General features: G+C 51.8%; 1 protein-coding gene across 2 annotated transcripts in view; it reads right to left on the bottom strand.

Moving 5' to 3' along the window:
• Positions 1-21,284, bottom strand: part of TNFRSF8 (TNF receptor superfamily member 8) — a 66,225-nt gene extending 44,941 nt beyond the window's left edge. For both annotated transcript variants that reach the window (XM_032614978.1, XM_032614977.1), the window contains exons 1-2: positions 20,980-21,284; positions 2,186-2,273 (exon numbers count right to left, since the gene is read on the bottom strand). In XM_032614978.1, the coding sequence (XP_032470869.1) occupies positions 2,186-2,273; positions 20,980-21,042 (151 nt within the window). In that variant the 5' untranslated portion in view covers positions 21,043-21,284. The remainder of the gene's footprint in view (positions 1-2,185; positions 2,274-20,979) is intronic.
• Between the last annotated feature and the right edge of the window lie 2,944 nt (positions 21,285-24,228).

Here is a 24,228-nt window from a genome sequence, read left to right as displayed (position 1 = left end):
TATCCGGGCTCAATGAGCTAAGATAGTTACAGGGCTCAGCACTGTGGCTGGCGTGGCACATGCTCCACCAATGATAACCATTGCTGCTGTTATGAGTCAGTAAGTGAGCTCCCCGTCACCGGGGGGTGTGTAAGCAGAGGGCTGGGGATCAACTGTTGAGGATGTTAGAAAGGGTATAACAGGCCTGGGTGGGAGGAGGGATCTGATGACATCTTAACTTCTCAATCTCAAAGGTCTCCCCGTTTCCTTCCTCCACCAACCGGCCCCGGTACACAGCTGAGTGCCGATTGCAGACAGCGGGCAAAATGTCAGAAATTTCCCCGAGAGACAAAGGAAGGGGTTTTTGTGGGTTTTTCATTTTTCCTCTCTTGCATGCCCGGAAGCACAGGGTCAATAAAACTCCAGCAAAATGCCCCGCCCACCACACCAGCATGGGGCACTCAGCCACCCCCGGTCACTGGGCCTTGGAGACGGAACATGTGGGGGAAGGGAGCCCCCTTTTCCCAAGTTAACAGCAACTAAGTGGAGGGAGCCTGAGACTGAGATGTCACCCTCTCTCTCCCCACCCACTCCCCATCAAGCCCTGCCAGGGGGGCTGGGGGGCATGGGAAGGAAGTGTCTGTCTTTCTCCCTGCGGCTGTGATTGCAGGTCCTATGGAAAGTCACAGAGCCCTGTGGGCCACACCACTCAGGAACCCTGACCGCTGCTCTCCTGGGGAGATGCGGTGTTGTTTAAGCCCCTAGTCTGCGGTATTGCGGTATTTTGTTATGGCAGCCTGAGCAGGCTGAGACAGATGGGTAGATGTATGGGGGATGGGTGGCAGAAAGAAAGGGAAGGGGGATGAGAGGCAGGAGGAGGGAGAGATGGACAGGTTAGTGAGTGAGTGAAAGAACAGCTAGGTAGACAGGCAGGTACGTGGGTGGGTGGGTATGTGGGTGGCCGGCCCTTAAGGCACTAAAGTCCCAAGCACTAAAAAAGCATGGGAACCCACCTGTTACATACTTCAAGTCCAACACTAAACCAGAAAATAAAAGTGAGACAGTCCAATGAAGTTCTACTTTTTCCCCTACAATGACTTCTTACAATCATTTTTGGAAATGAAAAATATCAAATTCTTTCCCAAAATATTTCTCTTGGTCCTTGGTGGCCTGAGCACGGGCTGGGTCTGCGCTCATGGTGGAGCAAAGAGGCTGCAGGTCTAGGAACAGACTGACCAGGGTTCCTGCCCAGCTCGGGCCACATACCCTTGGCGATCTTGTGCATTGTGGCCTGTCGCCATCCTCCAGACAGCAATGCTGGGCCCTCTACCTGTCCTGAAGACCCTTGCCCACTTCCAGTGGCTTGCTGTCCTCAAAGCGAGAGGCAGTTATGATGAGCCCATAGGTGCAGTCCTCCCTCACACCCTCTGCTGGCATTACTAATGTCTTTCCTCCCCCATAAGTCCCTGTTCCCGGAGGTCAGAGACCACAGCTGAGCCCCATGCAGCTAAGGCCACTGGATGTGCCTTGGGACTTTGATAACAACCACAGGGGATGGGGATGCTTCATGACCTTGTGACCCTGAGCCTCATCTGCAAAGTGGGGAGAACAAGACCCATGCCTGCTCTGGAAGGATTTCCTGTTGGTGCCCTTCATCTACTCATGGGGCTCATCATTGTGCTGGGGGCAGCTGAGCCTTCCAGGAAGCGAGCTCTGGGCAGGGAGACTGGTCCCCAAGTGAGCTATAGTCCTGGCAGCCCTGGGACAAACGAGTTCCCAGGGCAGGAAAGATGAGGCTTGCCAACTGCTCGTAGGCCCGGAAATGAGCGGCGGTCAGGGGGTGTCAATAGCCCAGGCTCTGGGGTCATAGAACCCTGGGCTCCAGCCCCAGTTGGCTCCCCCATTTCCCAGCTCTGTGGCCTTGGGCAACTTGCTTAACCTTGCAGCACCCCTAAAGGTCTCATCTGCAAAATGGCAATGACCAAGGATAATGGTGAAGATCCCATGGGAGGACGCAATGCGTGGGAGGCCTCAGACTAGTGTATATGCCGGAAGTATTCAACAAAGAGCAGCTATTCATTAAAACCTATAGCCAATGGCAATGACGATGTTGGCTCTGGTCTTTCCCACTCACCAATCTCCCAGGAGTGTTGTAACTTGAGGACAAAACTCCCCTCTCGTCCCCATTCCCAACACCCCTACTCACACTCGGGGCAGCGGTAGCAGCACTTCCCGGCAGCCTCGTTGTAGTAGCGGCTGGAGTCCCCTCCACAGGCATCCTTGGAGACTCGACCCTGGAGGGTGAAACACACTGGTGAGTCCAGGAGGGTCCCAGACACTCACCCTCCGTCCTGCCCCTCAGGTCCCAGCAGGCCTGGTCTCCACTTGCTATCAGGCCAGGCCTGAGGTGGAGCCTCACGTTATAGAAGTCAGGACAGAAACTTCCTGGAACCCGCTCCACCTTTGGTCTTCCCAGTGGAGGTGGAGGCAACCCCAGCCTTCCATAACTCAGGCCCCAAACCTTGAAATCTCCCTTGACGCTCTCCTCCAGTACTCACACCCAGCCCATCAGCAAATTCTCTCAGCCCCTTCGGACCAACATCGCCACCTCCTCCACCTGGTCCCAGCCCCCAGCCTCTCTCCCTGGGAATAATTCACTTGCTTCCTACTTGGCTTCCAGCCTGGGCCCAGCAATAAGAAGCTCTGGTAAACTTGTCTGTTGATGTCTAGCACCCATGCAGAAAAGCACACAGATCTCAAGTATATACACACTGAATTTTTACAGCATAAACACATCCTGCCACCAGCACCCAGATCCAGAAACAAGATACTAGTACCCAGCACCCACCTCCTGTCCCTTCCCGCCACGAAAGTCCCCCCCGCTAACCTGACTTCTACACCAGAGATTTGTTTTGTCCGCTTTAGAACTTTACCTAGATAGAAACGTACACCCTGGCAACTGGCTTTTTTAACTCAAAATTCTATTGTGAGAATCACCCACATTGTTGCAAACAGCAGCCATTCATTCAAGTTCACTGCCTTGCAGTATTGCATCCCATGAATATGCACAATTTATCTACTCTACTCTTTTTTTTTTTTTTTGAAGATGTTGGGGGTTGGAGTTTATTAATTAATTAATTTATTTTTGCTGTGTTGGGTCTTCGTTTCTGGGCGAGGGCTTTCTCTAGTTGCGGCAAGCGGGGGTCACTCTTCATCGCGGCGCACGGGCCTCTCACTATCGCAGCCTCTCTTGTTGCGGAGCACAGGCTCCAGACGCGCAGGCTCAGTAGTTGTGGCTCACAGGCCTAGTTGCTCCGCGGCATGTGGGATCCTCCCAGACCAGGGCTCGAACCCGTGTCCCCTGCATTAGCAGGCAGATTCTCAACCACTGCGCCACCAGGGAAGCCCCTCTACTCTACTCTTGGTGGACCTTTGGGCTGTTTCCACTTTTTTGATCATTATGAATAATCCCACTAGGAACCTTCTTGTACCTGTTTTGGTGCACATATTTCCATTGGATGTATACCTAGGAGTGGAATTGTAGGGTCAAAGTATGTGTACGCTTAGGCTTTGACTGATTCTCCATACAGTTTTCTAAATTGTACTAATTGACATTTCACTGCAGGGTGTGTGTTCCAGTTCTCCACATCTTTGCTAACACTTAGTATAGTCAGTTTTTTTTAATTTTAGCCATTTGGGTGAGCATATAGTGGAATTTCATTGCGTCTTTTATTTGCATTTCTCTGATGAGGGATGATGTTGGGTACTTTTTCACATGTTTATCAGCTGCTTGGATACTCTCTCTTGTAAGATGCATATTCAGGTCTTTTGCCCGTTTTTTTAAAAATTAGATTGTCCGACTTTTCTTCCTGATACGTGGGAATTCTTTATATATTCTGGATACAAGTTCTTTTTGAGTATATGCGCTGCAAACCTCATCTCCCATCTTATGGTTTGCCTTTCCACTTTCTTACTGGAGTCTTGTGATGAACAGGGTTCTTAGTTCTAATGAAGTGCAATTAATGTATCAATCTTTACTTTTACAGTTAATGTCCTATTTAATGTTCAATATTTGCCCACCCAATGCATTTAGATATTCTCCTACATTGTCTTCTAGATGGTGTTACTTAACCTTTCCTATTCAGATTTCATTTTGGTGCCTGGTGTGAAGTAGAGTCAAGACTCATTTTTTTTAATGAATAGGCATTTTTAACAAGCTCCCCAATGTTCCCAGGGCTCCTTGAAAGCTAAGCCCCTCTGTTAGGGGCTGGTTCATGAGAGGAGAGTCTCCGCTGAGTTTGGGGGAAGGAACTTTGTCCTTCCTGCTGAATGAGAGGGGAGCATGAAGCAGGTTTCTGGGAAGACCCATAACAGGGAGCTCCAGGAATGGAGAGTGGGAGGGAGTGGGGGAGACAGGGGAGGAGGGAGCTGTGTCTCACCTCTGTGTCTTCAGCATCTGAGATGATGCCTGGCAGACAGGAGGTGGCCACTCATGGGATGAATGAGGTAAAGGCTTTCTTGGTTTGGGGGAGGAAAGCAGAAGCCCTTTACCTGCTGGGGAGAGGCCTGGCCGGCCCAAGGGGATTCCCTAGTCTTTTCTCCACCCGAGGGAACTGTGAAAATAATAAACGAATACGTCTGCTATGGGCAGAGAGCAGCAAGGAGGCCAGCGTGGCTGGAAGGTGGACACGTGGAGTGTCAACTACATTCTTCATTTTTCTTTGTCTGCACATCTGAAATGTTGCCACATAAATTCGAAATGATAAACACAACCTACATTTGCAGACACCAGTCACACAGCACTTATGCGTCTCATGTACTCCAGAGCCCGGGGCCTTGAGGACAGTCCGTTTGCCAATGGCGCCCAGCCAACCCCTCCAGTGGAATCTCATTCTTTTCAAGTAAACAGAGCCTGTCTAGGGGCAGAGACCTGCCAGGACAACCCAAGCTTCTCCCTGACCCGCAGCATCTCACCATGCGAGCTCGGAAGCCTATGGCTGGGGTGGGCTGGGGGGCAGGCGGCGTGAGGGTTCAGCCCTGCTAGTCCTGCTGATTGTGTGGGAAATTCTGGGCCCTTGGCCTGGGCTTTCCCCTCCTGGCCTGCCTGCCCCTCTCACTGACAGCTGTGGGCTCTGACGGGGATGTGGCCCTGATCACTCTCCCAGGGTCTGAGGCGACAGCTGAGGGGAGCCCAAATGCTTATCCTTCATCTCCTGCCACCTCACCCTGGGTCAGTGGAGGGCTGGGAGGGGCAGAGAAGAAGAGGGAACCCATGGTATTACCTATCACTCCCCCCCCCACCAACCATGAGTCACACATCACCTCCTTTAGGCCACCCCAAGCCCTTTGGGGCCAGATCACCACCCCACATTACAGATGAGGAAACTGCAGCTCAGAGAGGTGCAGTTACCCACCCAAGGTCACACAGCAACTAAGCGCAGACAGGAGATTTTGAGCTTCACTGTGTCCCCAGTTCTCTCTCCCTTTCTGGGCCACAGGCTGCCCATCATGAAAATGAGAAAGGTCCAATGTGCTGAGAAGGACACCACATCACATCAGTGGTCTTCCTACCAAAAGTCCACAATCTGAATCAAATCATGAGGAAACATCAGATAAACCCAAACTGAGGGGTGTTCTACAAAACAACTGGCCCGGACTCTAAAAATGTCACTGCATGAAAGATGAGGAAGAGCTGTGGAATGTTCCAGTATAAAGGAGGCTAAAGACTGGAGAACTGAACGCAATGTCTGGATTGGATCGTGAATCAGGCTGGGAAGGGGGACATGCTATAAAGGAGAATATTGAGATAACTGGTGAGATTTGAATATGGGCTTTACACTTGATTATGTTCTATCAAGCTGAATGCCTGAAAACTTGTTTATGTAAGAGATGTCCTTTTTGTAGAAGAAACATGCTGAAATACGTAGGGGTGAAGGATCAAAATGTCTGCAACTAACTAGCCAAAGGTTCAGTAAAAGATGATAAGAAAAAAGTGTATACATAAAGAGAGCGAAATAAAGCAATTGTACAAAGCCACATGTGTAAATAGTAGCACCCCCTAGGATTCTAAGCGCTCAGGAAGGAGAGGGCAGCTCTTTTCAACAATAAATCTGTGTAAATCCGTAGTTTGCCACCAGGGGGCGCGATCTTCTCACCGTCCCCAGGGACAGTGGGATTTCAGCCAGGATGTCCAGCTGAAGCCCACCAGAGCCCCAAGAAGGGAGTAGAGAACTTGGGGGCCTCCGTTCCCGGGTGGGGCTTATGGGAGAAGGGCTGGCCCCCCCGACCCCATGGAGGGGCCGACCCCGCCTCCCCCCAGCCATTCCCAGAGATGTAGGTGGGGTCCAGACTGGGGCATAGCTCACCCCATCCCCTAGTACTCACCCCAGACATCCCCAGGCCCCTGCGACTGGCCTTCTCTGGAAAAGACACTGGGGACTTTTCTTTGACTATGATGTCATGGCTTTACAAGCACCCAGAAAATGGGTCAATGCAATGCACACACGTTGCAGAAGTAACAACAGCACTTACTGAGCTCAAGGGCCCTGTGAGACCCTATTAGCACAGAAATCTGTCTGGGAGAGGTGAAGAGTCTGCCCAAGAGCACACACCTTGTGGAGGCTCAGGCTCTGAGTCCAGTCAGCTGACCTGACCACTCCAGGGCTACACCAAACACCTACTGTGTGCTGGAGAGCTGACGGGTCCCAGAACTCCGTCCAGGGCCGGCACTCCAGTTGGGGAGGCAACCCCATCTTCCCAGGGTGTTCCCAGCCCGGAAACTAGAGAGGGGCGGAACCGGGGCCCTGAGCTTTGCCTTAGCAGCGTTGTCCGTGGTCCCCCAAAGCTGGCCCCCACCCGGGCTCAGCCCTCACCCCCGGCCCCATTCATTGCCCTCCCTCTGCCATCTCCCCATCTGTCCCACTGCCTCCACCCTCCTTGGTCTCCTACTACCCACTCACATGGGCCCTTCACCCATACCAGCTCCTGGCAGAGAAAGCAGCAGCCTCGGCGTCTACAGCAGCCTCTGAATTGTGAGGGCCCTGCCAGTTTCCGCTGGCCGTGGGCCCAGACCCTGGATGGCCCATCAACTCCTGCTGCCCCTGGAGAGGGGGAGAGACAGCTGGGCCACCCTCTGACCCCAGCCTGGGAGGGAAGGGGGGGTCAGAAAGGGGAGAGTGGGAGGGGGAAGTCCGAGGCCTGGGAGGGGGGGCTTTTGGATGGGGTTCCCCGGCAGGTTTGAGGCAGAGCAAGTTGTCCACAGGGTGATGAGCTATGTAACCAGAGGCCTGTGGTCCAAGCTTAGTGGCATCAAGATAAAGACAGAGTGGCCTGAAACCTTCCCATTTCTAGACTTATTTTCAGGTTGATTTGGTTTTCCCTACAAAACCTGGTAAATTTCACTTTCAAAAAGCCCCACCTGGGGCTTCCCTGGTGGCGCAGTGGTTGAGAGTCCGCCTGCCGATGCAGGGGACACAGGTTCGTGCCCCGGTCTGGGAAGATCCCACATGCCGCAGAGCGGCTGGGCCCGTGAGCCATGGCCGCTGAGCCTGCGCGTCCGGAGCCTGTGCTCTGCAACGGGAGAGGCCACAACAGTGAGAGGCCCGTGTACCGCAAAAAAAAAAAGCCCCACCTGGCCACAGCTGCAGAAACACAGGAGCAAGGCCACACCTGTAGAAGCCGAGAGCCTAGAGCTGAGGGCGAGGCGCTGGGGTGGGAGATGGAGGAGTCAGGTCAGATGCAAAATACCCACAAGGGCTGGAGCTGGGCAGAGCTGGGAGGCGCACCCCACCCGCACCTCTATTACTCACAGTGAGGTGCCGGAGCCCAGTGGCATTGGCACCACTTGGGAACTTGCTAGAAATGCAGAATCCCAGGCCTCACCTAGACCTACCATCTATCCCATTTTACAGATGGGGAAACTGAGACATGGCGGTGTTAAGAAACTTGCCTCAAGTCCCACAGCTAGGCAGTGTTAGAGACAGGATTTGGCCTTAGCCATGTGGCTCAGGCTCTTATCCAGCAGGCTCTGCTTCCCTATTCCCGTCTGTTTAACCTCCAGGTCTACTCTCAAACCCACCAGCTCTTCCTCCCCTCCCCGTCTCTGGGCTTGAGAATGGCCAGCCAGGGTCTCCTCACATCCACCCATCCCCAGCATCCCACTTACAGTGCAGACGCCAGAACGATCTTTTCAAAACACAGATCTGGCCTCCTCCCCTCCAGCCTGTTGAAGATGAGGAGATGGCTTCCAACCGAACTATGGATAAAGGCCAAAGTCCTGACAGTGGCCCAAGAGACCCTGCCAGGCCAGCCCTGGCCCATCTGGCCTGTGCAACCTCAGGCGCCCTCTCCCACCAGCCTTCTTCCCATTCCCACACGCACCCTCCAGCAGCCTTGTACACACTGTTCCCCTGAGCATCCCATCCACCAGGTCCAGCACATCCCAACTCATCCTTCAGATCTCATTCATGCATGCCTCTTCCCCAGGCACGCCCCCCACTCCCTGATCACCCCCATCCAGGTCAGGTCTCAGCAGGTGAAAATCAAGATGTGGACAAGGCTCTGTCCTTGCTGGAGGCTCTAGGGGAAAATCCATTTCCTTGTGGTTAAGACTGAAGTCCCGTTGCTTTGCTGTCAACTAAAGTCGTTCCAGCTTCTAGAGGCTGCCGCATTCCTTGGCTTGTGGCCCCCTTCCTCCATCTGTAAAGCACACAACAGTGGGGAGAGTCCTTCTCCTATCACATCTCCCTCTTCTTTTGTGTCATCTCTCTTTAATGCAGCCAGGAAAGTTTCTCTGCTTTTAAGGACTCGTGTGAGGACATTGGGCCCACCTGGATAATCCAGGCTAATCTCCCCATCTCAAGGTCTGTACCCTTAATCACAGCTCCAAAGTTCTCATTACCGTATAAGGTGACATATTCACGGGTTTCTGGCCACAGAAACCTAGTAAGTAACCACTAGGCTATTCTGCCAACAGGCTGGGCTTTGTCATCTCCTAGTCCTGGGGGATCTGAACCCTCCCTCTGCCCTGAGGGTTCACCTGAGCTCCAGACCAAGAGACCACATGAAACTGAAGTCATCCTCCTCCCCGACCTTAAACACACCCATGACACACAGCGTATCCCTGTCCTGGCCATATCCCTCACGGCCATCACACCTAAGTTTGGGATCCAGTTCCTACCTCTGGTCTTCAGGAAGCTGAGTGGGACTGTGTATGGCTCCATGCAGCCTGGCCTCATAGCTGGAGATAAAACCCAAAGACAGTAGACACAGAAAGAGCCTGGAAGGAAGAGGAAGGAACCTGGAGCCCCTGGCAGGAGGAACAGGTAAGCACCTCCTCTGAGATGAAGTTTATGAGAGTTGATGAGTTTATCCTCACTGAGTATCTTCCATGTGGGATGGAGGAAGATGAGAAGGGGTCTCTGTGGGACTTCCCTGGTGGCGCAGTGGTTAAGAATCCACCTGCCGACGCAGGGGACACGGGTTCGAGTCCTGGTCCAGGAAGATCCCACATGCCGTGGAGCAACTAAGCCCGTGCACCACAACTACTGAGACCATGTGCCACAACTGTTGAAGCCCGCGCGCCTAGAGTCCATGCTCCGCAACAAGAGAAGCCACTGCAATGAGACGCCCACGCACGGTAACAAAGAGTAGCCTCTGCTCGCCACAACTAGAGAAAGCCTGCGTGCAGGAACGAAGACCCGGTGCAGCCAAACATTAATTAATTAATTTTTTTAAAAAAGAATTGTACCAATTCAAAAAAAAGAAAAAGGAAGGGGTCTGTCGACAGCAGAATAGTCCCCCTCCAAAGATGTCCACGCCCTAAACCCCAGAACATATGTCACCTTAAATGGCAATGGGGAATTAAGGTGACAGATGGAATTAAAATTGCTAATCAGTGACCTTGAGAAGGGGTGATGATCCTGGATTATAGGGGGCACAATGTAACCACAAGAGTCCTTAAAAATGCAAAGAGGGAGGCTGAAGAGTCAGAGTCAGAGTGTCAGAGAAGGAGACAGGACGGGTGCAGGGTCAGACGGATGCTATGCAGCTGGTGTGAAGACGGAGGAAGGGGCCACGAGCCAAGGAGTGCAGGTGGCCTCTGGCAGCCAGAAAGACAAGGGACTGGATTCTCCCCTGTAGCCTCCAGAGAGGAGCACAGCCCCACCTACACCTTGATTCCAGCCCAGGGACAACCATTTCGGACTTATGAACTACAGACCTGAAAGCTAATAATCTGTGTTGTTTCAAGCCACTGATTTTGTAGTAATGACAGTCACAATAAGAAAATAAGGGCTTCCCTGGTGGCACAGTGGTTGAGAATCTGCCTGCTAATGCAGGGGACACGGGTTCATGCCACGGTCTGGGAAGATCCCACATGCCGCAGAGCAACTAGGCCCGTGAGCCACAAGTACTGAGCCTGCGCTCTAGAGCCTGTGCTCCACAACAAGAGAGGCCACGATAGTGAGAGGCCCGCGCACTACGATGAAGAGTGGCCCCCGCTTGCCACAACTAGAGAAAGCCCTCGCACAGAAACGAAGACCCAACACAGCCAAAAATAAATAAATAAACAAATATGGGGTTTAAAAAAGAAAAGAGAACAGGGCCCCTCCTGAGAAGACAAAGAGTAATCCTGAGTCCCCTCTGCCACTCATTCACTGAAGGCCCAGCAGGAACCAGGCCCTGTGCTACGTGCTGGGGATGACACAGAGGCCAACTCCAGACAGTGACGTTTCGTGAAGACAGCTCCCAGGACAGGCACGTGGGAGACACTAAATAACAATCCACGGAATGAATGATGAAGGGGACCCTCACAGATGGGGTCAGGAAAATACACGAATCACTAGCACAAAGTGGAATAACGTAAGAGTCATGAGATAAACAGAGAAAAAGAACTAGCGGGGGATTCATGATGGTTCTTGGAGGAGGAGAACTTCCGTTTTGGGGTTTGTTTTGTTTTGCTTTGTTTTGTTGAAGGATTCTTGAGGGGAGGGAATCTCAGACAGAAAGCTCCGCAGAAGCAAAGGTACAGAGGCCGGCAAGAATAGAGCTGTGGGGCATTCAGTGTCTTGATGGGCTGGACAGTGAAAGCAGAAGGACAGGAGGCCCAGGACTCAGGGCCTCAGTCTGCACTGGCTGAACTCTCGTCTCCCACCCTGCGTTCCAGCAAACACTGGTGCTGCAGGATGTCAGCAGGTGACAAGCGAAACAAGAAGGAAACACAAAGAATCACTGGGTTCCATTTGAGCGGTTTCTCAGAACCTTTTTTTTTTTTTTTTTTTTCTCAGAACCTTTTATCTGCTTCCTTGCTGCCTGATTCTCTAAGGGAAGGTTCAGGGTGGGGAAATGGGAGCAGAGGGACAAACTGTTTCCCAAACTTAGTTGGCTATAGAGCCCTTTCCTTGTGGAACTACGATTCCCTGGAAGTGACTTTGGGAAATACTGCCTTTGGCAGTAGGGAGCCACTAAGGTTATAGAGCAGCTAATATGTGAGGGGATGGACAGGATGGAGGTGAGTAACAAAACCAAGGTCTGGCCTCGGAGCCCAAATTCTGCAACTTCTTACTCCTCGCTTCCCACTGACGCCCCTCCTGCCCAGGAGAAACCCCAAGCCAGCCACGTGAGCCTGTTGTTCAGATAATAGCCTTCCTGGAGGTCCTGGGGCCGCAGCAAGTGTCCGAAATGCACACTCAGCTATACCTCAGACGTGGTAAAGTCCACCCCCATCCTGGAGTAACAGTCCCCTGTAGAGCCAGCCACCAAGGGACACTAGCAACGCCAATGAAAACTTGATGGTGTCAAAGAGTAAGGATGTGCGGAGAGTCAGCTCCCCAGTGGTACTTCGGCTTTCCAAGTCCTCTTGGAGGTGCCTGGGATGCCTTCCCCAGCGTCAGCCCACCTGCCCAGATGGGGCCGGCGTGCTTCCCTGACCATCTCTGTCCTCCCAGCCTGCACGGGGGTGGGGGGCAAGCCGGGTCCAGCCCCACCGCCGGACTGTCGGGACAGAGAGAGTATGTGTCCTGGTTGGGAAGGTGAAGGTTTGGTTTAGGGGTTTCATGGTCCTGGACGGTTGGAAACATTTCAGGGGACCATGCCCTCCCCGAGCACGGGAACAACGTGGGGCTCACGGCAGGCAATGAAATGAGGCCATGGACAATGCCTCTGGGAGTTCTCAGCCCCCTGGAGGTGAAGAGCCCCTCACATGAAACCTGCAGACGGAGCTTCCAGAGCAAGCCCCGGGCCCGCCCCAGACGCCCTTGCTGATGGTCCATGTGACCTGGATGTTGGTGAGGATATTGGCAGTATCCATGGCACAGAGCCTGTCATCCCAAACTATACAGGCTGGCCACCTCCTCCTTCTCTCCAGGAGCTTTTCCCCTCCAACCCAGGCAGAGGTAAGGACAGGCACTGGTGGGCTCCCGCAGGCCTGGGACGGTTCTCCGCACAGGACTGATTACACTGCCTTCCATGTTCCACTTCCCATGCTGCCGCCCTGGAGGGCAGGGACTGTAACTGGTTCACCTGCATCCTGCATCCACGATGCCTAGCATACAACAGGCACTTAATAATGCCTTACCTCCACACAGCCCTCACCACATGCCAGGAGCTGTTCTCAGCACTTTTCATCTATTATCCCATATAATCCTTCCATCAGCCCTACAAGTTAGCTACTATGAGTATCCCCATTCTATGGATGGGGAAACTGAGGCCCAGAGAAGCGACTTAACCTGCCCAAGAGCACCATATGGTAAGTGTCAGAGGCAGGGTATAAACTTGGCAGGCTGACCCTTAACCATGATGTTCTACTGTCTCCAAAAAAAGATTTGACAGGGTTGCGGAGTGGGGGCAAAATAGATGAAGGGGATTAAAAGGTACAAACTTCCAGTTATAAAATTAATTAAGTCATGTGGATGTAATGTACAGCATAGGGAATATATTGTCACTAACATTGTAATATGTGTGGGGACACATGGTTACTAGACTTACTGTGATGATCAATTCGTAAAGTACGTATCAATAAATGTCGAATCACTATGCTGCGTATCTGAAACTAATAAAATATTGTATGTCAGCTATACTTCAATTTTTAAAAAGACTTTTTAAAAAAGATGACATGAAGTACGTGGTAGGTGGAATAATGATCCTCAAAAATGTCCACAGGGCTTCCCTGGTGGCGCAGTGGTTGAGGGTCTGCCTGCCAATGCAGGGGACACGGGTTCAAGCCCTGGTCTGGGAAGATCCCACGTGCCACGGAGCAGCTGGGCCCGTGAGCTACAAATACTGAGCTCTGCGCGTCTGGAGCCTGTGCTCTGCAGCAGGAGAGGCCGCGACAGTGAGAGGCCCGCGCACCGCGATGAAGAGTGGCCCCCGCTTGCCACAACTAGAGAAAGCCCTCGCACAGAAACGAAGACCCAACACAGCCAAAAATAAATAAATGAATAAAAAAATAAATAAATAAATAAATAAAATAAAATAAAGACTAACAAAAAAAAAAAAAAAATGTCCACAACCTATGGAAACAACATAAATGTCCATCACCAGATGAATGGATAAAGAAGATGTGGTACATATATACAACGGAATATTACTCAGCCATAAAAAAGAATGAAATAATGCCATTTGCAGCAACATGGATGGGCCCAGAGCTTATCAAACTAAGTGAAGTAAGTCAGACAAAGATCATATCACTTATATGTGGAATCTAAAAAAATTATACAAATGAACTTATTTACAAAACAGAAAGAGATTCATAGACATAGAAAACAAACTTACTGTTACCAAAGGGGAAAGGAGCAGGGGGAGGGATAAATTAGGAGTTTGGGATTAACAGGCACACACTGCTATATATAAAATAGATAATCAACAGGGACCTGCTGTAGAGCACAGGGAACTCTACTCAATATTCTGTAATAACCTATATGGGAAAAGAATCTGAAAAAGAATAGATATATGTATATGTTTAAATGAATCACTTTGCTGTACACCTGAAACTAACACAACACTGTAAATCAACTATACTCCAATATAAAATAAAAATTAAAAAAAAAGGATACACACTAAGTGAGCTTATAGGTGCTTTTAATTTTCTTCTCTGTATGTTTATTTTCTACTCTTTCTGTAATAAATACAAATGTTTATCTTTAAAAACGTCCACGTCCTAATTCCTGCAATTTGTGAATATGTTACCTTATACGGCAAAAGGGGCTATGCTGACGGGACTAGGTTTAGGGTCTTGAGATGCGGAGATCATTCTGGATCATCCTGGTGGCCCCTATGTAATCACAGGGGTCCTTATAAGAGGGAGGCAGGAGGGGCGGAGTCAGAGAAGGAACTGGAACAATGAAAGCAGAGGCCAGAGTGATTGGGGGCCATGAGCTAAGGAGTACAGGCAGCCTCTGGGAGCTGGAAAAGGCGAGGAAACAGATTTCCCCCTAATGTGTCCGGAAGAAATGCAGCCCTGCTGTGACCTGTTTTATTTAGACTTTTGACCTTCAGAGCTATAAGGTAATAAATTTGTGCTGTTGTAAACCACCAAATTTGTGACTGTTACATCAGCAAGAGAAAACGAATATCAAATGTAACCAGGATGAGATGGAATTCCCTGGCGGTCCAGCCGTTAAGACTCTGAGTTTCCACTGGGGGCGGGGCACAGGTTCGATCCTGGTTGAGGAACTAAGATCCCCATGCCATGCGGCGCAGCCAAAAAAAAAAAAAAAAATGTAACCAGGATGAATGGAAGATCCTACCGTTGGGTTGGAATGAATCAACAGGAAAACGTAGTGGCCCCCAAAAGATGTGGGGTCTTGGCCCACATCAGTAGAAGCAAGGTGGCTCCATTGAGGGAGGGTTGATGCTCCCTCCCCCATCCCCCTGCCCCCAGGCAGCACCACATCAGGGGCCCCGAGCTCTGCAGAGAGCTCCCCACTCCAACACTCAACCCCACACTGACACTGGACATGTGCAAAACAGAACTCATGCTTTTCTCCAAAACACCTTTCTGTCCCATACCCAGTTTTCCCACCTCCGTAGACGACACCACCATTCAGCCAGGTGCGGAGCCCTCAAATCTGGACAGGATCCCCCATTCCCATCTTGCCCTCTGCACTCACACCCAATCCACCCTCAGGTCCTATCGATTCTAGCTCCAAAGTACTCTCCTGTTTTCACGTCTCCACCCACCCCTCCCCTGGACCACAGCAACAGCGGGGCCGGCTCCCCATCCTGCCCTATCCCCAGCAGACAGACAGATGTCACTCCCCGGCAAAACCCTCCAACCACAGACAGAAGTCTGTGTTATTCCCTGCTTCCCCGCCACCCTCTCACGCCACTCACCACACTGGCCTCCGTCCTGTTCCTCCAGTTCTCACTCCTGTGTTGTCCCCACCTCCCAGGGAGAGGCCGTCCTGTTTTCCCCACCTAGGGTAGCTGAGCCCCTCTCACACTACCTGGTTAGAATCTTCTCCACTGCAAGGAGCACCATCCGTTCACTGTCTGTCAACCTGGAGGAATGTCAGCTCCATGAGGCAGAGACCTGGTGTGCTGGCCTGGAGGCACCTGAAGCCTCCAGAACACTCCCTGGCACACAGTAGGTGCTTGATAAACATTTGTGGAATGGATGAACCGGTAATATTAGGTAGTTAGTCAGACATTAGCAGCAAGGAGGTGACAATGGAGAGAAAAAACAAGAAGAAATCGAGTCACGCACCCAGCCCTCTAGGGGCTCTCCCTTGACCCCCACCCAGAACAGGTGAAACTATGGCCGTGTGGTGGGCAGCTTATCCTGATAAAGAGGGGCACCGTAACACAAGAGGAGGTCCCCAGGCTGTGCATGCCCAGACTAGACAGGCGTATAACCTATAGTAAACCCAAACTCATTATATCATAATTATAATAAAATCTACACTGTGGTTTTGCCCCCAAGTGGGTGTTTCTTAGCGATTCAGTGGTGACGCAGAGCTTGGGCCTGTCAATCAAATAGTGATCCCCGTCCCTCACCCCCGCCTCCCTGCAAAGTGCTCCTTAAAAGAGCCCTTAAGCCTGTATAGGAATGCTGCTTTCAATTCGCAGAAACAGCCCGCTCTCTCTCTCTCTGAGATTGCACCTTTGCTTCGACGACTTTGCTTTGGGCTTGCTTCACTTCGCTGAAACAGCCCGCTCTCAGAAACAGCCCAAGTGCTCTCTCTCTGTCTCTCTCTCTCTCTGTCTCTCTGTCTCTCTGTCTCTCTCTCTGTCTCTCTCTCTCTCCCTCCCTCTCTGAGAGTGTACCTACGCTTAAATAAACTTTGCTCTGTGCTTAAGCTTAACATGGTAGTTTGCAATTCTTTGCTATCGTTAGCCGAGATTGCTGGTCCGGGCCTTCCGTTGACCTCCTCGGTTGAAGCTATTTTGTTACAACGCACGTCCACCCAGTGACATTGCGAGCAGGCTTGACGCCCATGGCACATGAGGAATAAACGTTGGAGGCCCTGGGTGGTCTGGGAGACGGACTGGGAGACCTCGGGGGCCCCTCAGGGGTCTCTGTCTTCATCTCACTGGGAGGCATTTCTGAGGAAGGTGGACACATCTCGCTTACATAGCCGCAGTTCCAGAACCAGGACCAATGGGTAGATGCTTCGAGGAGACAGATTTCAGCACATACTAAAGACCTTCTAGATGTCAGAGTAACCCAGGATGGCATGGGCTGCCTGGGCAGGACGGAAGGGAGGCCTGTCCCCAGAGGCCTACAAGAGGCTGAGTAATTACCAGGAACAGCCTGGGATGAAAGCCCTGGAGCAATGTCTGGCACAGAGCAGCTGCTCCTTTAAGATTTTTATGAATGAATGAATGAATACTTGGATGAATGGGCCTGAAGAGTTAGGCACTCGATGAGTAACTGATTGGCATATTAAAAGTCCCTCCTGATAAATGGAGTATTTATAAATGGAATGGATTATTTATAAGTGGAATATTTCCTGCCATATCAATAAACAAAGGATGTCGCAGTCACCAATGATTGTAGCCCTCCAGTGGGAGCTGGTGAGCCCTGAGGAAACTCAAGATGTGAAAATACAGGCCCCAGATAGCTAAGGTGCGTATCAGAGGAATGATGTCAGTGAGCCCAGAATCTTGCACCTTCCCATACATAGAAAAGTGCTAAATTCCTAACTTAAGATGTCTGGTTTTCTTTATTTGACAATAATCTTTTGACGTTCCGATTACCTGCCCTTCGTTGCAAAACTCCTATATATCGGGGCAGTTTCTCAGAGTTATCTGAAACGTTGTCTCCCGGGCTGCGGTCCTCATTTTGCCCCAGATAAAACTTAACTCGCAACACTCACGTGTGCATATGTATTTGTTTAAGTCACCACTCCCCACCAGCAAGGCCACCGAGGATGCCCAGTGCTTTTCAGCCCTAGGCAGCAAAGATTCTGGCATGGAGTCTTCCTACCCTCACCCCAACAGCCTCTGGCAGGAGAGGGAAGAGAGAACGAAGCTGGAGGACCCAGCTTTGCCCGGAGCTGCCTTTTTGGACAGTCTGTCCATCGGGTCTGGGGGTCTGGTCCTGCTCTGCCCCTGACCAGTCCTGGGACTGTAGGCAAGACCCCCCTCCACCTCTGAGCCTCCACATCCTTGTTTGGAAGATGAGGACCATGATGCCAGATAAGGCACCCCCACGTGGTGTCAGGGCACCACGGGCCCAACAAGGCCACGCGTGGTCCAGGCTGAACTAAACAATCCACCTGTGCCCAGGACACCGCCCCCCCCAAGCCTTCCAGTGTCCCCAGACCCAGACATCCCTCAGCTTCATTTTCCTTATAATGACGCTCCTTGAGGCGAAGGGAGGATTGAGGAAGGTGTGTACGAGCCTAAGGATGAATCACAGCTCAACAAACAAGTCTAGGTCAGATATGAGTGGGAGCAGAGGCAGAAACTTACAGTAAACGCTGCCCTTCTCCCAGCACTGACGGCTCTCAAGCTGAGTAATGCTCCCCCATCGTCTCCTGGCGGCCCTGGCTTCCCTCTAAGGAAGGCGAGGCCTCGCTTCAGACCAGCCCGCATCTCCTTCCACCTCTTCACATCAGGGGCCCCCTCTCCGCGTCCCCTCATTCTCGTGTAGAGTGGAATTCTGCCCCCAGGCAGGATTGGGGCCGCCCTTTCCAAGACAAAACCAGAAAGTCTTTCCTGCCCTCCTGCGGGCATGTCCGTAGGTGAGCACTCCACTCTACGGGGTCGCTGAACTCTGGAAACTCCGGTGGGAGGAGCTCCACATGCCTGAGAACCTCCCTCAGCAGGATGGCTAACTCAGGGCAGAGGTCCACATCTGGCGGGAGGAAAATGGAGCTGGAATGGGGCTGTGGATGTGGGAGGGAGACTGGCCTGGAGGAGGATGATAGGGGAGCTCTGCATCTGCAGAACTCCTGGAAAGGTCTTGGGCCTCCCTGTCTGGCCGCCTCCACCCCAGGGGGCCTGGACAAAAGGATGGAGAAGTGAAGGAGGTGCTCGGACAATGAATTTTTCCCTCAGGATTTGCACCAGAGTAATCCTGGATCACATTACAAAAGCTTTCGAGGGGAGACTGTAGGAAGAGGCATCGGAGGCTAAATCTCCTTCTCAGAAGGGACACACAGTAAGAGAGCATTCTTGCCTCAGAAAGCCCACCACAAAATGATGGCGTCGTGTTAAATCATGGGGAAGAAGAAAGGATTTAAAATTCAAGCCCTGATTTGGTGGGGCAGAGGGAGGGGTTGTTTTTTCTTTTTAATAATGAACTTTCCAAGTTCTTACTGGAACCATCGAGGTGGAAGAAGGCTTGAAGGGGGCAGCGGAGTACCGAGATGGGCAGACAGCCCCTCCCTCACCGGCGCCCCAACTCCTGCCCAGAAATGACCCATGTCTGGGCCCACAGGGGACAAGGGATGATCAGCCTCTCCAATAGGGAGGAACTGCAAATGAACACAACAAGGATATGGCCCTCTTCACCGGTCACATTGACAAAAATAAAAACTTTGATAAGACCAAAAGCCGGCTGGGATGTGGGGAAGTCACTACTCTACACTCATGCCCTGCTGGTGGAAGAGAAAAGCCTCTAGTCACCCTGGGAGGCAATTCTGTGGCATCTTTTAATTTGAATGCATTTTCGCTTCGATAGACTCTCCTCAGCTTCTTCTCTGAGAAGGAAGTACACACTGTTCCCCAAAGCATCCATGTGAGGCTGTATGTTGCAAGCCTCATGTTGCAAGCCCGCAAGCAAGCAAAGAAGAATGATAGGAACCTTACCACCCACCCGTCAGGGACACGAGTTAATAGACGATGGAACCCCCCCCCCCCGTTTGGTAGAATAGTAGATAGTATTTTAAAAGGTCAGCGGGAGATCTGTAAGTATCCACGTGGAAAGCTCCCCAAGACACACTGCAGACATTGGAAAAGCCACATGAAGAAAGAGCTGTATGTTCCATATAGTATAGGATATGGAAAACCCTATGTATTTTTACAAAACAGATATAAATATGGACGTGCATTTATAAAGGTCTGCAGAGGAAACACCAAAGCAATAATGGTGGCTACATCGTCGTAGGAATAAGGATAAGATACTCAACGGTTTAGTTTTATCTGTAGGGTTTCAATTTTCTTCTTTACTTTTTGCATTGGGGATATATTCATTTTTTCCTTGTGTAATTAAATACCTATTATTTTTTTAATTTAAAAAGCGATTTCACGCTATTGAAAGGAAGCACATGAGCGCCAGCCACCAAATGCTAGCAACCGTCACAGCCCTTCTCACAGTCCTCCCTTCCCTTTATCTCCCCAAGACTTGGCACCCTCCCAAACTCTCCCCCTCCCCCAGGTTATCAGCAGAGGGCTTGGAGGGCCGGCAGTGGGTTCTCTAGCCAGGGCCTCTGTCGTGTAACGTGCAACGCTGTCAGCTGTGCCCCCTTTGCCCTCTGTCGTGTGTGTGGCGGGGGTGGGGGGTGTCTCACATCACCCTGTTGAAGATGGAAGGGGAGCAGGTGATTGTGCACTTTCCCTCCTTCATCCTGATGCCCACCCCACTTCCCTCCTCCCCCTGCCCTAAGGTTGGATGAATTGGACTGAACTCCATTTTGGGGTCCCCCCTCTTCCCGTAGGATTAAAGTGGGGTGGGAGGGCCCTGCCCCTCCCCCAACAGAATGTCATTGTTCCCACCTTTGCCTTCTGTACCCATAGGTAGCAGGCACTCACCAACACCTACTGTGTTCTATGCAGGGGTCCACCAGGACCTCTGTCTCCTCTTCAGACCCTGCGCTCAGTGCTTAGGCAGTAGACCACATCTGATTAACCTGAGTTCTCCCCCCACCCCGTGCCTAGCTCGGTCTGGGCCACTGGTAAGTGCTCAGTTTTCCTAAAGCAGTCCCCAGATTTGGTTCTGGGGCTTCCCACAACATATGTTTGCCCCACTGCTGAACTTTTTCCAGGGGTGGACACCCACCACGTGCTCTAGGGCACGTAATCTACACGTTGGTTGGCTGAACAGGGGTGGGGGAAGCTAATCTGTCTGATCTGGCTGGCTCACCCCTGCTTCTCACCCACACCTAATTCCCCTCCCTCCCTAGACCCTGAGAGAGCCTGAATACCAACCTCTTCTGGCCAAGGGAGACCCCACCTGTCCTGCCCAGACCCCCATGGGCCTCACCTGATCTGCCCAGGACCCCCAGCCACAAACAGCCCATCTCCTGCAGGCAGTCCCCTCTGCTCATTTATATTAAATGAATGAATGAATGAATCATCCCAGCACCCTGAGAGGGCGGGAGAAGGCGCCCCTACTAGTCTGTCAGCCAACTGCCCACCTGTGAATACTCGCGATTCCGGTCCCCCTGCTTGTCACCTGTGCCCCCTCACCCCAGCTGGGCAGGGAACTAGCTGTGGAGCACCGCTGTTCTCCCCTTCGTCCCACCGGCCCTGCACTGTCCCGGGCTCAGGGCAATGACGGCAAGAAGGGGGCTCTGGCTCGTTGGCGCGTCCCTAGGATCCTGTCGTCCCCCTTACCTGTGGTAAGGCTCGGAGCACCCCCAGGAGCAACAGTCCCGACACAGCGCGGAGGGCGCGCATCCTGGCCGGGGGGTCGGGGGGAGGACTGGGCTCGTAGCCCACGCCACCTGCGCAGCCTGGGGAGCACGCTCGCCCACGTGCGGTGCCAGCTGCCAGGAGCCGCCCAAGGGCCCGCAGACCTCCCGCGGCGCACCTCGCAGGCACCCAACCGCACGCTGTGAAGTCACTTCCAAAGTGGACGCTCCTTCTCTGAAGGTTCAGCCTTAAGCCTTCCCTTCCACCACCACCCGAGGCGCACTAGGTACCCCAGACTGTTTCCAGGAACGCAGCTACTAGCACTCAAGACAAAAAGGGAGCAAACACGTGCAGAGATGACTCAGGAAAGCTACACTCCCCTTTTGCTGTTTGAATGGCCTGCCCCGGATTTGACAGAACCGGGTTCTGCTGCTTTGGGGTGGGGGGCGGGGTGTTGACCAGCCCAGCTGGGTTGAGGGGCGGGGAGAGCAGCTCCCGCCCCTGGATGGGGGAAGGGGGGCGGGTACTCACAGGAGACTGGGAGGCTCCAGTGGGTCTCAACCATCCCATCCCACCCCAAAAAATGGTGATACCTGAGTAGGTTCCTGATCCTGGCACTCTAATCGACCCAGACCTTCTCTCCTGACCTGGAGATTCTTTGCAAAGGACCGCTGGAGTCAGGAGACCGCAGAGAGAGGCACCATCAACAATTCACTCCCGTTCAAAAATATCTGCTGTAAAATGAATCAGTAGATGGATGATAGGTGGGTGGGTGGGTGGGAGGCTAGGCAGATGGACTGACTGTTGGAGGGACTGATGGAGAAAAGAATAGACATTGGTTATCAATCCGCAGGTGTTTTCCTGCCCCGTGTGCGTTTTCTGCCTAGAGGAGGAGCCTAGCACTCTTCCCTAAAAGAAAGAAAATGTACAAAAGCCTCATTCGAACTAGGTCCTCGCTTGCAGCAGATGATTTGCCCTTCCAGTGTTTCTCCATCCCATGGGGTCTCGGTTCCTTTGATTCTACATTTCATACATCTTGCACATCCGCTGAGTATGCCGCAGGCCAAGAGTTCATTTGCTTGTCTCGTGTTTGTTTTTTTCAGAAGTGGAAACCAAGGCTCAGAGACAGGCAGCTGGTCCTAGGTGCTCTGACTAAAGATGGCCAGAGGACATCCAAGGACCAAGGACCATCCAGATTGGCCCAAGGACCCTCAGGATTCTGCACTTCAGTCTGTCTTGCAAGGCGTAAGGCCCCCATCTTTCAGAAATACCTCCATCTCCTTGGGCCGCTAGCAGCTGTCTCCCATCAGGACCCTCCCAACAAAGTCTCCACAACCCTCCTTGAACTCCTGGATTCCACCTGAAAGGTGCCCATATTGTGCGCCTTCTGGACTCTCCCCAGATGCGCCAGGCCCAGTATCCTGGGATGTTTGAGCTGGGATTGTGGTTAAACAATTAAGAGATTATGGAAGTGACCGCCATGGCGTTCACAGAAGCAGGCAGGGGCAGGAGCAACCCAGGATGCCTGCTTCCCAGTCCAGAGCTTTCTACTGTAGAAGAGCTGGTGCTCTGAATAAATAAATACTTGTTAAACACACATCCGCACACAACCAGATAACAGTATCAAAACAGCTGATGCAAAGGGAGATACAAATTAACATTAATTACAAGCATGAAAATTCCACCTTTCTAGCAATCGAAGAGATGCAAATCAAAGCAAATTAAAGCAAATTTTGATACATTTTTAGACTTATTAAGTCATCAGGGTTATTTTTTTTCTTTATAAAAACAACTTTGGTAAAATCCAACCCCCAAATTGTGGTGAAACCAGAATACACATTCATACTCTGCTAGTAAGTGTTACAACCCTTTTCAGAAAGCAGTTCTTAACAAACACGCCCCCCCACCAAAAAAAAAAAACAAAAAGCTTATAACGTGTGGCTCAGTAATTTCACCCTAGTAAAGAAAAACTAAGAACATAGTTGAACTGGAAAAAGAAAAAAGAAATCTATAAACACAGTCACGTTTCCTGAAACATTATTTATAAATTTCAGAAATACCCTAATAGGGGCTTCCCTGGTGGCGCAGTGGTTGAGAGTCCGCCTGCCGATGCAGGGGACACGGGTTCGTGCTACGGTCCGGGAGGATCCCACGTGCCGCGGAGCGGCTGGGCCCGTGAGCCATGGCCGCTGAGCCTGCGCGTCCGGAGCCTGTGCTCCGCGGCGGGAGAGGCCACAGCAGTGAGAGACCCGTGTACCGCAAAAAAAAAAAAAAAAAAAAAAAAAAAAAAAAAAAGAAATACCCTAATAATCACAAAAGCAAGGAATGGTTGAGGAAACTGTGATACACCCGTTTAATGGAATACTACACATCCATCAAAAATGATAATTATAGTGATGCAGTGGAAATCTGTCTCTCCCTCCTGTCCTTCCCCTCCTTGGGCAGAAAGGAACCCTTTGCCCAGCCTGCTCTGTCGGGGTTCTCATCACCTGACAAATTGCATCCTTTACTTATTGTAATAATAGTAGCTGCCTTTGAGTGCTTATATTGTGCTAAGAGTTTTCAGGCCTTGGTTCCTTGAGTCCTCAGGGAAACTCCATGAAGGAGATCCAATTCGTGTGCCCATTCCGCAGGTGAGCACCTCTGAGGCAAGAGCAGTGAATCCACGAAGCCTGGGGTCCCCGGAGCCAATGGTGCTCAAGGCCCTTCCCCGCCTGGCTTGGTCCCACGTCTCCAGCTTTACCTGTGCCTCTCCTCCTCCCTGCCACCCCCCCAGCGCTCCAGCCTCTCAGGCCACACACCCCCCGCCCCACACCTCTGCACACTGGTCCTCCGCTCAGAACACGCCTCCGATTCTCGTTTGTCCTCAGAACTGCTCCAGTGCCAACTCCTCTTGGCAGTTTTCCTGGCACTGTTCCTTCCCCTCCCCCAGCCATCTTCCCAGTCAGAAAAGTGGTTTCTCTTTTTTGGTAGCTCAATTCTAGAACTGATCTCACTGTGTCATGACTGTAATGACTGATTCATTTATCCATCTGGCCCAGGAAACTGTGGGTTCCTGGAGCACCAGGATGTCCTGGGGAGCCTGATACAGAGCCTAGCCCAGGGCTTCGAGCCAGTGACCAGCCAGCCCAGAGTAGGGCACATTCTGTGGCCAGGGAACAAGCTGGGTCCCAGGAGGGGTTGGGGGCCGGGGTGGGGGGACGTCAGCCTCTACTGGAGAAATTGCAGCAG

Source organism: Phocoena sinus, chromosome 1 (assembly GCF_008692025.1).
Source record: "Phocoena sinus isolate mPhoSin1 chromosome 1, mPhoSin1.pri, whole genome shotgun sequence".
In the NCBI taxonomy this organism is placed as follows: Eukaryota; Metazoa; Chordata; class Mammalia; order Artiodactyla; family Phocoenidae; genus Phocoena; species Phocoena sinus.
The sequence above is the reverse complement of the archived record's forward strand: the minus strand, read 5'-3'. Positions and strand labels throughout refer to the sequence as shown.